Source organism: Aspergillus sclerotioniger (assembly GCF_003184525.1).
Source record: "Aspergillus sclerotioniger CBS 115572 chromosome Unknown BO94scaffold_12, whole genome shotgun sequence".
In the NCBI taxonomy this organism is placed as follows: domain Eukaryota; kingdom Fungi; phylum Ascomycota; class Eurotiomycetes; order Eurotiales; family Aspergillaceae; genus Aspergillus; species Aspergillus sclerotioniger.
Window position 1 is genome coordinate 34,552 of NW_020291002.1, and position 13,687 is coordinate 48,238.

At 51.6% G+C, this 13,687-nt stretch overlaps 6 protein-coding genes across 6 annotated transcripts; 5 read left to right on the forward strand and 1 right to left on the reverse strand.

Moving 5' to 3' along the window:
• Positions 1-132: 132 nt before the first annotated feature.
• On the forward strand, positions 133-2,088 carry BO94DRAFT_515327 (cytochrome P450; the record flags this gene model as incomplete). Its single annotated transcript, XM_025609918.1, has 4 exons — positions 133-389; positions 440-1,213; positions 1,287-1,807; positions 1,895-2,088. The coding sequence occupies exons 1-4, from the start codon at positions 208-210 to the stop codon at positions 2,086-2,088; spliced, it is 1,671 nt and encodes a 556-aa protein (XP_025467938.1). The 5' UTR covers positions 133-207.
• A 1,332-nt stretch (positions 2,089-3,420) lies between these two features.
• On the forward strand, positions 3,421-5,315 carry BO94DRAFT_556028 (cytochrome P450; the record flags this gene model as incomplete). Its single annotated transcript, XM_025613837.1, has 7 exons — positions 3,421-3,613; positions 3,665-3,794; positions 3,844-4,038; positions 4,095-4,246; positions 4,296-4,543; positions 4,591-4,862; positions 4,919-5,315. 7 exons carry the CDS (start codon positions 3,421-3,423, stop codon positions 5,313-5,315), a joined length of 1,587 nt encoding a protein of 528 aa, XP_025467939.1.
• A 1,386-nt stretch (positions 5,316-6,701) lies between these two features.
• BO94DRAFT_464940 (uncharacterized protein) lies at positions 6,702-7,175 on the forward strand (the record flags this gene model as incomplete). Its single annotated transcript, XM_025608092.1, has 1 exon — positions 6,702-7,175. The coding sequence occupies one exon, from the start codon at positions 6,702-6,704 to the stop codon at positions 7,173-7,175; it is 474 nt and encodes a 157-aa protein (XP_025467940.1).
• On the forward strand, positions 7,021-11,000 carry BO94DRAFT_534468 (tetratricopeptide repeat protein). Its single transcript, XM_025611559.1, has one exon. The coding sequence runs from the start codon at positions 7,420-7,422 to the stop codon at positions 10,930-10,932; it is 3,513 nt and encodes a 1,170-aa protein (XP_025467941.1). The 5' UTR covers positions 7,021-7,419; the 3' UTR covers positions 10,933-11,000.
• Positions 11,001-11,111: 111 nt separating this feature from the next.
• On the reverse strand, positions 11,112-12,118 carry BO94DRAFT_44462 (uncharacterized protein). The gene is made up of 2 exons (XM_025607518.1): positions 11,384-12,118; positions 11,112-11,334 (listed from the first exon to the last, which is right to left on the reverse strand). The coding sequence occupies exon 1, from the start codon at positions 11,965-11,967 to the stop codon at positions 11,467-11,469; it is 501 nt and encodes a 166-aa protein (XP_025467942.1). The 5' UTR covers positions 11,968-12,118; the 3' UTR covers positions 11,112-11,334; positions 11,384-11,466.
• A 249-nt stretch (positions 12,119-12,367) lies between these two features.
• On the forward strand, positions 12,368-13,621 carry BO94DRAFT_534470 (U4/U6-U5 snRNP complex subunit SNU23). Its single transcript, XM_025611560.1, has one exon. The coding sequence runs from the start codon at positions 12,710-12,712 to the stop codon at positions 13,358-13,360; it is 651 nt and encodes a 216-aa protein (XP_025467943.1). The 5' UTR covers positions 12,368-12,709; the 3' UTR covers positions 13,361-13,621.
• Positions 13,622-13,687: the final 66 nt, after the last annotated feature.

Consider the following 13,687-nt stretch of genomic DNA (forward strand, 5'->3'; position numbering starts at 1 on the left):
CCCCATGGACCCCTGCAGCCCTAGATATGAGCTGTTATCATGCATGCATGAAGCACCCTACCTTCCTTCTGCCTTGCGGCTGAGTCGTCCTCAAATCCGAGAGAGAGAGGGCCCTTTACCCTTACTAGCAGGACGGAAACGGATTGGCTAAATAGCTCCTGTAGCCAGCTAAAGAATAGCAAGACCGACTCTCCTAGCATAAGCATCATGTTGGCGGTTATTATTCCTGGTGTTGTAGCCGCAATTGCGTTAACCTTCTCTATCCTTCGTGCCTGCATTGTGGGTAAAAATCCTTCCGCTGGTCCGCACACAATGCCTCACATAATACCTGTCGTTAAAAGCACATTTTCATTCGTGTTTGATGGACCAAATTTCTTCAGGCAAGCCTCGTAAGCTACTTCCCACATCTCTTCTGGGCCTCACGCTGAACATCGGGCAGTTGCTTCTGCCAGGGCCAGTGGCCACTCCGTGTAAATCTGCTAGAAGATGAAATTTACCTAGTACAAGGGCAGAAAAACATCCTGGCCGTCTTCAGCAACCCAGGGCTCACGGTCACCAGGGCTTATGGCGTTGTGCTCAAATACTGCTTCGGGATGAAGCAGAAGGCCGTGGATGTCTATGTTTCGGATACTTCGGGCTCGCGGCAACGGCCCATAGCCGGGAGTAAAACACCGCCCAATTGCCGCGTGAGTTATCACACCCATGAGAACCTCATCCAAGGACTTCTTGGAAGCGGACTTGGTCCGACGACAGAGCGTTTTGATGCAGCTCTGTATGCCTCACTGGACAAGGCAGTTCCGATATCGCATTCCTGGACTTATAAGGAGGACTTCACGCAGTTCTTCGAGGACCATCTGGGAACGGCTATGTTGGAGACTCTCTATGGTCCGCTCCTATTAGCAGCGAACCCGGACTTCAATCGAAAGTTGTGGCAGTATGACAAACACATTATGGCTTTAGCCAAGCGCCTGCCGGCCTGGATGATCCCGGGTGCGTATCGGCTGCGGGATGAATTGCTTCGCGCAATCATGAAGTGGCACCGACAGGCCACTGAACTTACTACAGAAACAACAAAGCAGACTAATTCCAACCAGGGAGACGCCGATCCTCATTGGGGCTCGGCTATGATGCGCGAACGAAATAAGATGCTGTTGAAGATCGACAGGCAAGACCCTCAATCGGTAGCTTCTACCGATCTGGGCTTTATCTGGGCGTAAGTGCGATGGTTTCCAACCAAGCCTATGTAAATTCCATGCTGACAAATGAATTTCTCGCTGCTGGCTCAGCTCCATCACAAATGTTGTTCCGTCCACCATGACTCTTTGCACCCACATGTATAGTGACAGTTCTCTTGTGGATGAACTTCGTTCCGCTTTGCGTCCTTGCATCAAGCCAGGGACAGGATCGTTGCAGCTTGACATGGACAAGATTAGCAAGCAGCCGCTGTTACTCTCCATGTACGCGGAAACTCTGCGATTCGGAGTTCAGATCCACATTCCCCGGTGCTCCCCTCATCAATCTTTATCACTGGGGGACGAGACCATCCCGTCCAACAAGCTGATTATCATCAACACTGCGCTGGCGCATACTGATGAGGAGGTTTGGAACACCAAAGACGGTCAGTATCCACTGGATACATTCTGGGCACGGCGATTTCTCATTGATTCGGCCGACCCACGTAGCGGACCTTTAAAGCCCTCTCTACCTCTCTCGAAATCTGCCAAAGAGCGACAACAAACAGATTCAGACACATCCAGAGAAGAGTTTACCGTGCAAGGGCTGGAAGGTATCTGGATTCCTTATGGAGGTATGTCAGTTGAGCATCCCTACAACATCGACGTGCGTGAGACATCGGTAAAGCATGATCTCCACTAACTAGACATCGTGTCCATAGGAGGACAGCATGCCTGCCCAGGCCGACTGTTAGCCAAACGGACTATGTTACTCACCAGTGCCATGATGGTTACAATGTTTGATGTCGAGCTTCTGACGCCAGCGTCAGCCCTGTGCTTCCAGTCCAGTCGATTTGGATTTGGGGTCCGGAAGCCAGGGTCATCGGTGCCATTTCGCATTCGCCGTCGCTGTTGAGCAAACATGGATCAGAATGTGATCGAGGATTGAATAGCCTGCCTTCATATCTTTCCAATATGTCAAAATGCGATCCGACCGACCGGCTATATCATCATGATCCTATGGTATCTGCATCAAATCTCGCCAAGTTCATTGACAGTAGAATCCCAGGGTCTCATGTATCCATGACATTCATTGTGCTGCCCCATTGTCCTATAATTGATGTAGTCCACCAATTCGATCTCACTTGTCAACTGGCAGTGTTTCTGCGAAATCAGAGATCGGCCTAAACATGCTATCGTCTACTGGGCAACAGACTATTATGGCGATTGGTATGTCCCGTTCCCCTCAAGCTTTGGCATTGCACCGAGAGCGAAGTTAGTGTGAGAATGCTTTGGTCGGGAGGCGCTTCTGACCACTTTCATTAACACTTTGAGGACAGCTGATTTCTCCCCTCCTTTCAAAAACATCCATGCAAATGACGCGGGGATGTACAGTGCTGAGCTCAGGCGAGGCCATCTGGGACAACCTTGATCCCGTAGGATAAGCCTGTCCGAATGTTGCGAACGTGTGGAGGGGACGAGTTCATTCCGGGAAGAGAAGACGATCCCGTCCCCGTCATGTGATTTCCGGATAATCGGCCAGGTTGAGAAACTGCCAATCCTCCATTGCTTTAGCGTGTTTCGCAGCTGATTAGTATTGAAGGAGTCTGATTTGTCCACCATGACCTCCTACATTAGTCTACAAGTGTCCTTAGCCTTACTATCTTGAGTCCCATTAACCCCGCTCTGATGACTGAGGACGTGCCTTTTGACAAGAGATGCTCGTGTCACCCCATTTCAAGTTGCCATCGCTCACATCACCCATCAACCGGCCAGCCATCCACTGAGCCCGACTGGCAGCTTACCTATGTGAAGCACTGAGAGATCAACTACCGCTTGCCACTGCTTCACCGGCTCTGGACAAGGATACGGCATCATGCATCGCTAGATTGCATTCTGGGACGGCTCGTCCCCGCCTCCCGTCCAGCTAAATATCGAGTCAGAGACACGATCAACACCTCCCATCGCCACGGTGAACTACTCGGCCAATGCATACCCTGTTTCAGATGGGTCCTGACGCAGTGGTGTATCCTTCTGACGTCCAGCTGTGCTACTGCTGCCACCTCCGACCTTGACACGGCTTGTAAGAGGAGGATGCGATGCACAAACCCCTCTCGACCCCGCAACCTGCATGCTTCCAATATCACACTGCGATGAGTTCATGTGGGAGCCTTTCATGGTACTTATGACGGGAGCTCCCTCCTAGAGCTCATCGTCTGCTATCTCATCCGACGGAGTACCAAGCAAAATGTCCCTTTTAGTGAGAGCTATCGTTGCCCTCGTTGGTTTTTACTTTCTCAAATCCTACTTGACTCGCAAGAAGCTTCCTGCGCCTCTCCCTCCAGGCCCTAAGCCGAAGCCATTTATTGGAAACCTGCAGGACCTCCCACCTCCAGGCGAGCACGATTGGCTACACTGGTACAAGCACAAGCAACTTTACGGTACGTAGCCTCAAAGTCCATGCCCGGAGCGCAGCCTAATTCGTCTCCTAGGTCCTATCAGTTCAGTAACTGTCTTTGGAGAGAATCTCATCATTCTCAACGATGCCCAGCTTGCCGTTGAGTTGTTGGAGAAACGTTCGGTCATAAACTCCGACCGTCCTAGCGGGCATTTCACTGAAATGTTCGCATATCACGAACCCAAACCCAGTCCATCGCTGACAGCAATCTAGGGCTGGCTTCGGAGACGTTCTTACCACGAAGAATAACAATGATTACCGTGTTCGGGCCCAGCGGAAGCTATTTCGCCAACAAATTGGCTCGAACGCCTCTGTTGCGCGGTTCAATCCCATCCAAGAGGCCGAGGTTGGCCGCTTTCTGGTTCGGGTGCTTGATAATCCTGGGGATCTACGAGACCACATTCGGAAGTAAGTTCGCGCCCGGAATCTCTCAATCTGCACCCATGGTAACCGACTATGTCCAGGGAAGCCGGGGCCATCATCCTGAAGCTCGCATACGGATATACCGTTGAGCCTCACGGGCAGGATCCATTGGTTGACCTTGTGAATCGGGCGATGGGGAATTTCACCGAGTCCCTTATCCCTGGAACTTGGATAGTAGATTTCCTCCCCATCCGTATGCATTCCCTTAAACCCCATGACAAGCAGACACTGATATCACGCAGTCAAACACCTTCCGATCTGGTTCCCAGGTGCCACATTCTTACGCACAGCACGAGCCTTCAGAGAAGTCGCCCGAGCCTGGGGCAGCCAGCCATACGAATTCGTCAGACAGCAGCTGTCCCAGAACAACTACACGCCATCGTACCTGTCTGGTCTCGTTGAAAAGGACGGATTCCCAGAACCAGGCTCACGGGAGGAAAGCGTCATCAAGTGGTCTGCGGCGGCGATATTCGGCGGAGGATCTGACACGGCGAGTACCCCTCGCGACCGGTACAGATCCATTCTAACACATACCAGACCATATCAACCATGGGGGCTCTCTTCCTCGCAATGGCTCTCTACCCGGACGTGCAGCGCAAAGCACAAGAAGAGATCGACCGAGTCGTAGGAACGGCGCGTCTCCCGGGCTACGCCGACCGGGACAACCTCCCATACATCGACGCCATGGTCAAAGAAGCCCTCCGCTGGCACTCAGTCCTGCCGATGGGAGTTGCCCACGCCTCAATGGAAGACGCCATATGCGAAGGCTACTTCATCCCGAAGGGATCTCAAATCCTCCCCAACCAATGGTGAGTCTCACCCCAGCCACCCCAACCAAATCCACCCTAAACCACTCACTCCCCAGGGCCTTCACCCACGACCCATCCGTCTACCCCGATCCGATGACCTTCAAACCCGAACGCTTCCTAGCCTCCGACAACCACGTCCCCGAGCGAGACCCCCGACTTCTAGCCTTCGGGTTCGGCCGTCGCGTGTGTCCCGGTCGAACCCTAGCCGATTCAAACATCTACCTGAGCCTCGTACAGTCACTGGCCGTCTTCCGCATCAACAAACCCATCAAAAACGGCAAAGAGGTCGACCTGAGAATGGAGGCCCTGCCCGGCCTCCTCAGCCACGTGGCGCCCTACGAACTGGAAATCAAGCCTCGAAGTCCGCACCACGAGACGCTTATCCGCGCTGTGGAGGCCAAATTCCCTTGGGAAAAGGGTCACGCGGAAGAACTCGGTCAGGTGAAATGGTGAGGCATTCCTCCACCCGGAGAGAGAGAGAAAGGGGAGAGTGAGATAGTCACTGCACTAGGCAGCCAACCACAATCTAGGTAACCGCGGCAGCGGGCCAACATCAGCGTCAGCATGACCATACTAATAACCACCCATCCATCCATAGAAACCATACCCATAACCATAACCATAACCATGCCCATAAATAAGCCGAACACACCGTGACACAATGAGTCACCCCACCTACCCACCCAGCCACATTAATTAGATCCTCAGCCCGTACTCCGTACATTAAACCAAATAAATAAATAGGAGACTTAACCCCCCCCTAATACACCATCTCCTACCAAACATCACACTCATCCTCAATCTATACCTACCACCCACAAACCAATAACTCAATACCAATACCAATGTCAACGCCTACAACAATAACACCAACGATCCCAACCCTCTCCCACTCCCAAAGAAGCATACAAACCGATATCGCCACCCTCGAGGCCATGATCTCCGAGCTGGGATCGAGTACAATACCGAGTTTTTCTTCCCAAGGGACCAAGAGAAGACGGGGGTGTGGACGGCGGCGGGGTGGAAGGATATGTACATGTACATGTTCAGGGACAAGGACGGGGATGAGGATAAGGGCAAGGGCAAGGGCATGTGCGACATGTATGAGTGGAATTGAACTTGAAAATGAGAGTGAGAGTGAGAGTGAAAGCGGGAGTCAGGAATCTACAGAGTTGTGTTTTTCTGATGAAGATGACGGGATGCATAGGGCGGGGCTTTAGCCAGGGGAAGAGGGAGATAAGGTTACTTCGATTATTGCGATGGGAGTTGGGAGTTTGGAAGGTTGTTTTTGAGCGATAGAGATCGAACGGTTTTTGTTTGGAAGAGGGGACTGGGAGTCGGGATTCTGTGTAGACTACAGGGATCTACATCCGGGATTTATTGTATGAAGTGCCAGTGTGAAGAGATACCCAAACAATTGTCCAAATGTATTTGTTTCAACTTTCAAGGCAATTCCATGCGCTCGGCTAATCATGCCGCAAGTGGCTGAAAAGGAGATGACAGCCGCAGGTTGCAGCCCAATGGACCCAATTGGATCCAAGCACCAATCAAACACGCCCAGCCTCCTTCAGCTGGGTGGAGCAGATCGACAGACAGCCTGAATCGCCCCTCCTTAAGGGTTGTGCTCGTATTCAGGGCTGACGAGAAGTGACATTGATATAAAATCAGTCGAGTGATTCGCTGAACATGACACGGTCCGAGCCACTAAAATAGCCTTGTCAGACCCTTTCGCTTATCGTCAGCTTTAAATACGATGAGCGACCCCTGGACATAATTCAATCAAACTATGGCATGAGCTGGTAGGAATATCCACGAGACTATAGATCTATAGTCGTCATCATGGTTGGCCCTAAGAGTCAGATCCCCGCCATCTACGACCGGGCCATCAACAAGTATCGTGAAATCACCGACGACTCTCTCGACATGGAGTTCCTGGCAAAACTCCAAAACGTCGATGATCTCATGAGTGAGATCGATGCCAGAAATGCGAAATTCAGCGAGTTTCGCGAGAAGCGCGGGGTGTTGTTTGATGTTCTCAAGACGGCCTTGATCCCCGTCGAACTGTTCGGGAATCTGGCCGCTGGAGGCGCTTCGATGGTCTTCCCCCCTAGCAGCTTGGTCTTTGGTGCCGTCACGTACTTGATGAGTGCTGCAAAGGGGGTGTCGACCTCGTATGATGCCATTCAGGATCTGATGGCGACGTTGAAGGTACATCACCGTTACGATGCTCGAGAGTCGATGTGGGAAATCATTCTGAACAGTATAGGACTTTACGATCCGACTCAAGGCTTACAGTCAGGAGTTCATCTCTGACGCCTTGAGCGACAAGCTTAGCGATATCCTCGTGACGCTCATCGAGGTCTTTGCCTTGTCCACCAAGACGATCCGCCGCGGGCGACTGCTGAAGTTCACACGCAACTTCCTCCTCGGGAACAGCGATGCTCTACAAGCGGCGATGGGTAAGCTGGATAAGCTCACCAGTGTAGAGGCTCGTCTTGTTGGTGCAGAGACGTTGACCGAGTCGAAACGAACCGGTCGCGTCGTCGACGATATCTCAATGACGGTCACTAGCACCAACACCACCGTGATGGAGACCGGGATGACGGTAAACCAGATGAGCTACCAGGTCAACGAGGTTCAAGAGATGCTGAGCACCCTCGTTATATCAGCAAACGAATCTAAGCAAGAGAGCCTGGAGGATCGCGAACAGTCGCTTCAAACACTAGTCAACAAGATTCTCCGGCCATCAAAGACCGACTCCGCTCAAGACTGGTATGACAAGATTAACAAGGCCCGGATCCCAGGCACAGGCGACTGGATAAGGAGCGAGGATATCTTCCAGGGCTGGCTGAGTAGAGACACGCCCGTTATCTTTGTCTCCGGTAACCCTGGCGCAGGCAAGTCGTATCTATCCACGAATATCATTAGCATGCTTCGTGAGCAGTATCCGCAGGGGATTCAGAGTACATCGCTCGTCTCCGTGGGATATTTCTTCTTCAAGGATGACAACCCCGACACACGCTCGATCCATCTGGCCTTGCGGGACCTCGCCTTCCAAATCAGCAAGAGTGACCCCGTCTACCGGAAACATATTGTGGCGGTCGAGCAATACGACAAGATCAACAGCCTGGAGAGTGCATGGCGTCTGCTGTTTGTGGATTACTTCCTGAAGAAGCCCGGCGCCGACAGCAGTGTCTACATACTCCTGGATGGCGTGGACGAAGCCTCGGATGAGGAACGGGGAATCTTTCTCAGCCTAGCAAAGGATTTGTACAATGCTCCGGAAAAGGCTCGCCTGCAGCTGGCTGTCGTGGGTCGTCCCCATATCAGCGACCAGCTGTTGGAAGGACTCGAGACGGAAGTTCCAACCATCCATGTTACGACGCAGAAGAACTCCGACGACATCAACCAGTACATTCATGCGAGCATCAAGAAATCAGTTGTTCTCCGAAGAGTATCGACGAAACTGCGCCATGAGATAGTTGAAAAACTGTCTGCCGGGGCAGAGGGCATGTTTCTTTGGGTCAATCTCATGTTGCAAGAACTGGTGAAGAAGCGAAATGAAAGCAGCATCCGGAAAGCTCTGGACGATCCCCCCAAGGGCCTTAAGGAGATCCTTCGCCATGTTCTTGCCAACTTTTCCATAAGCTCTAATGAAGAGGAACTCGAGTATCTCAACGAGATACTACTATGGGTTACTTGCTCCCAGCAGCCGCTAACACTCGGCCTGATCGACGCAATCCTCAAGTTGAAATCGCCAGAAGGGGATGGTATAATTTATTTGGAAGGCGCTCTTCGCCGTCAGTTCGCTTCTTTCTTCACACTTGACCGGGAAGATGCTCTCACGACGGCAGAGTTGCAGAATATGTCGACAAAGCCTGACGTTTTCGATGGGTCTGACGACGAAGAGAATGAGGACCAGGACGAGGTCTTTGAAGATGTCGATAACTTTACTGATTTTAACTCCGACTTGCAGACGACGACAGTCACCTTCTGCCATGCCTCCATTGGTGATTTCTTCCGCGACGAGACAGAGAGCAAGGTCTCCGCTGGGGAAGGTCATCTTGCAGTTGGTGTAAATTACCACGAAGCCAAAGCGCACGTCCTCAAAACATTTCTACGACTCTTCACTGACAGCGAGTTTGCGGATAAGGCCGATGATTCGAAGAAGCTGTTCATCCATGCCGCGCAAGCCTGGGTTCCTCATCTGCTTACCACCTCGCCATCCGAGTGCTCGTTTGAGGATAGGACAGAGACTGCAAAGCTGCTTCTAGTAGTCTTCAGATCCGAAGAGGTTATATCAGGGTGGATCGGCTGTCGCAGCTGGGTATCGACAAATGCCAGTATCCAAGCCGTCCGGCAGTGGTGGAAAGATGATGCGGTTCTCACGTTTCTCTCTGATGATGAACGAGAATTCATAGCATCTACCGAAGAGGACCCGATGAAGACGTTTGAACCAGTGGTCATGTTTTGCGTAAAACAATGGTTGTGCAAAAAGATGTGGAGTGTATCTCCATTAGCAGCCGTGGTCTGGAGCTACCAGAGCCTTTGCAAAGGCAAAGAGGTCAATTTCCTGGAAAATTACAACCCCACTGCCGCGGACCTTATCGAAGCCGCCGAATTCGGCGATCTGGAGAAGACTGCTCTGTCGTATCGACGCTGTGCAATCGCTCTTCGGGAGGTCGGGCACTACGAGACAGCTCTGGAATATTTCATGAAATCGTTAGAGCTGGACTCGGATGACTGGCTCACCAAGAGTGGAATGGCGATCACGTATACACTCCAAAAGCAATACCAAAAGGCGATCGAACTAGACCAGGAGGCTGCCAAGAGAATATCAGAGGAGATCGAAGCAGACCCAGAGAATGACGACCTCCGATTGGGCCTCCATACTATTCTCGAGCGTATGGGTGACAGCTACAAGCAGCTGGGAGACCTGGAGAAGCGGTTTAAGAGCTTCAGCAAGGCGTACGAGTACAAGCCCTACTGCAACACGTGTATCAACGCGCTTCTCGAACATCATCATAGCCATCAGGATCACCAAGCAACAATTGATTTGCTTACTCAGTTGGCAGACACTTCGGTCCCAGATGAGGACTACTCGCAATTGACACAGACGGTGTGGCTAAACGCCGACTGTGAATGTCATTTTTTCAGCTTCGCTCTGGACGCCGCATTGGCCACGGGGACTCTCAGTCTGATGATCGAGTCCTGGCGACTTGCAGCGAAAGCGGCTCGCAGAGCGTTGAAAACAGTGACTGCAGCCAATATCGAGCTGGGCCTTGCTCGCATCTACAGCGAGTTCATGCATGACCAGGAAAAGGCTGTGAAACGGTGGGAAAATATCATTAACACCTACGCCTCGTCCAAGGATGAGACCGAGATCGGCATCATTAAATTGCAAGCCTCATACCGGCTCGCCCAGCACTATCTCTCAGAGGCTGTGAATGCCGGGGTCGGTACATCAGAGGCTGAAGAGGTGGCGGCAAAACTTGAAAAGCTTTCGATGCAAGCTAAGGGTGATGGCAATCCACTAACATTCGCTCTGCAGACCGCAGCGGCCCTCTCTCTCGGGGTCTATCACCGCTTGAAAAGGCAAGAAACTGAGGCCCGCGCTCTCATCAGGCCCTCTATCAAACAGGGCATCCACATCTTGTCCGACGATGACCCTGAAAATGACACGATGGGACTTATGAATCTCCTGACTGCATTACTTGCTGCCAACGATACGAAAAATATCATTGCCGTTGCGTACGCCCTGGGTGCATACGAAGAGGAGCCGGACGAACTCGAGATGTGGACGTGCGATGGGCCGTGTCATCGGGACTGGCCCAACGCCGATGAATTTTCGCTGTGTACCATCTGCTTCGATACTTTTTGTAAGGACTGTGTGAAAATGGTAGCGGAAGGGACCATGGCCATCAATCGGTGCAATTCCAGTCATGCCCAGAGCTTTGTCTATGTACCTCCGCGGCCGAAGGGGACAGCCCAGGGATCAATGCTGGTGGATGGAGAAGAAATGGATTTTGAGGCTTGGAAGAACCTGCTGAGGAAGGAGTGGGGTGTTTAACTTGACTCAACGCAAGGCTAGTGAAGCAATACAAGTCTTTGATTTCATGCTCAGGGAATGAAGCATATCCGATTACATATTAAAATACCACATGATTCCTCCGTAGGTGTAGCCTCTAAACCGATCGGTGTGGCGGGAGTGGCATCCAGGTGGTGGCGAAGTAGGCTTGAGTGTCTTTGTCAATATTAGGACGTAAAACCAGTGCATCGCACAAATTAGAATCCGTACAGAGTAGCAGCCAGCTGCTACTGGGGCAAAGAGATCATGTTATCCAATCCAGGGGATGCGCGATGAAAGGCGAAGCCAGGCATGCCTGGACAGGCGCCAGAACAAGTCATGCCATAAGGTTGGTACGTGTGAATCCGATGTTGTCATATCGCCACAATCTCGGTGCGAAGCAATCTGATACGGTTAGCCTAAGTATGATGCCCGCACTACCAAGGCAGCACACCTTGCACCCAAATTCCACAGCAAGTTGATGCAGAGAAAGATCAGGCCATGGATCAAGACTGCACGGAGGTCAGCTCATCAGCCTCAGTAATAAACCAAATTGAAAGTGCAAAGGTTATTCATTCTTGGTCGAGAAAAGCAAGTAGACTCTAACAGACCTTCAGTTCCCAAAGCCTTCATCAGCTCCACACGACCTGGTTTCTTCAACCAGATAGGGAGCAGGTCCTTCTGACAAGTCCGACCTTCTATGACCAAGCAGCCACCAGGTAACTGAGCGCACTCAAGATGTCTTCTTCGGCGCTCCATAATCCCTCTGATCCTCTTGTTGCAGAATGCTTCGTCCGTGCGGAACGAGCATTTCTCCATGGGACATTCCAGTTTCCGTTCGAAACGCTCGACAAACCAATCAACCTTCAGGTGGACCCCGGTGTAAACAAGAGAGTAAAAATGACGACAGGTATGTTTCAATGCCAGAGCATCTGGATAAGTGAGAAATGTGGAGATGTGCAGATGGAGCTCCGTGGGTAGATCCAGCAGATCATATTCATGCGTCACTGGGGTCTTTTCGGGCGAAGAGGACTCCATTTTTAAGCTTGTTGATGGGAGGGTAGTGTGTATATGCAAAGTAACAGAAGCCAAACGTAGTCTATTGGGGGAAAAGGAAGCTATCAAAAGTGATTGAGCGCTGAAGATGGCTGAGTTGCTTGTGATGGTAGCCAGCCACTTCTAAGCAAGGAAGATCGTGTGTTCCCGTGACTATTATGCTGCGCTAGTTGAGCTTAATTGCTGCCTAGGTGCTCAAAATAGAAATCGTGAATCAGACGGTGTGGCTTATACGAGACTAGGCGAGGTGTTTCAGTCGTTGGAGGCCTAGACGAGGATCTAAGATGAGGGTCGTCAGAGAGCCGCCTGTGTCCTGCCAGAGCGAGCTGACCAATTCATCAATGAGATCCAAAAGTTCATATATAGTTCTAGATGTTGAATTCATATATCTCAGCCCGTGGCAGGCAAAGAATCACCACTGGATCAGCAGCGGCATGGAGATGGAGGAAGCCGTGGATGGTCGAGGTGGGACGAGGACGACGATAAGCCAGGCAGCCAGGCAGCCGACTGCGGATCCACAATGACCTGCAGTTCGCCCCCGCTTTTGCCACCGCCTGCCGTTTCCACGGGCGGACTTTAAACCATCTGCTTTTCGCCTCCAGCATCGGGATTCAACATCGAGCTAACAGCAACATCCATACCGCGGCTACATCCTCCACCTATATACCAGTGCCGTTACTATCTCCTCCCATACAGTACCCATAAGGGTACCCCCGCCAACACCATGAGCAACAAAGGATCCGCATACGGAACTCCCTCGTCAGACACAGCCTTTCGCAAAACATGGGATCGCGATGAATACGCCAAAAAGGCAGCAGATGATGAGGCTAAGAGGAAGGAGGAATCAAAGGCTCGCTACGAGGCCAAGCTGCTAGGCAAGAAATGGCACGCACCAGTGGACTACAGCACTCTCGAAGCTACTACATCGCGCAAACAGCGACTCGATGTCGCGTCCATGGTTGGCAAGACCACCATCGTTACCTCGGGATCGGCTGTCGGAAAAAGAGGACGGGGCGCCGGTTTCTACTGCTCAGACTGTGACCTTACATTCAAGGACAACCTGCAGCTTGTGGAGCATCTGAACAGCAAACAGCATTTGATCGCAACTGGTCAAAGCGGTGAGGTCACTCGTGCCACCGTGGAAGATGTGCGGGAGCGACTACGGATGCTGGCTCACCGGAAACGAGTCCTAGAGGAAGAGGAGCGACGAGCTTGGCAGTTGGATCTGGGTGCGAGACTCAAGGAACGAGAAGAACAGGACGCCAAGGAGAGGGAGGAAAAGAGGAGGAAGAGAAACGAGAAGCGGCGCAAAGGTGGCGATGGAATCAAGCAGGAGGAAGACAGCTGGGAGGGCCGGCTGGGAATTATCGCCTAGGCAAACGAGCTTTGACTCGGGCATATGCATGATCTACATCGGGAACGGGCATAGAGGGATGGTTCATAAAGGCTAAAAGCTGCAGTATACCCATGGCGTTTGGTGCTTGAGATTTTTGTCAAACCGGAAGTTTTCGTTTTATCCAAGCGGATGTAGAATTTCATTGTCACATCAGAAAGAGCAGAAAATCCATGTGCATATACCGACCGCAGCATGGTCAAGTGAGATTGCTGCAAAGATATTGTACCACTGAAAACACGAGATGAAACCAAGTACCTATCCAATTCCCATTGCCCGACCCACATACTCCTAACACACAATACCATA

What these genes read in the sequence shown, in the direction of transcription:
- BO94DRAFT_44462 (XM_025607518.1), bottom strand. Translation starts at nt 11,967, where the DNA reads ATGGAGTCCTCTTCGCCCGAAAAGACCCCAGTGACGCATGAATATGAT.
- BO94DRAFT_534468 (XM_025611559.1), top strand. Translation starts at nt 7,420, where the DNA reads ATGACGGTCACTAGCACCAACACCACCGTGATGGAGACCGGGATGACG.
- BO94DRAFT_534470 (XM_025611560.1), top strand. Translation starts at nt 12,710, where the DNA reads ATGAGCAACAAAGGATCCGCATACGGAACTCCCTCGTCAGACACAGCC.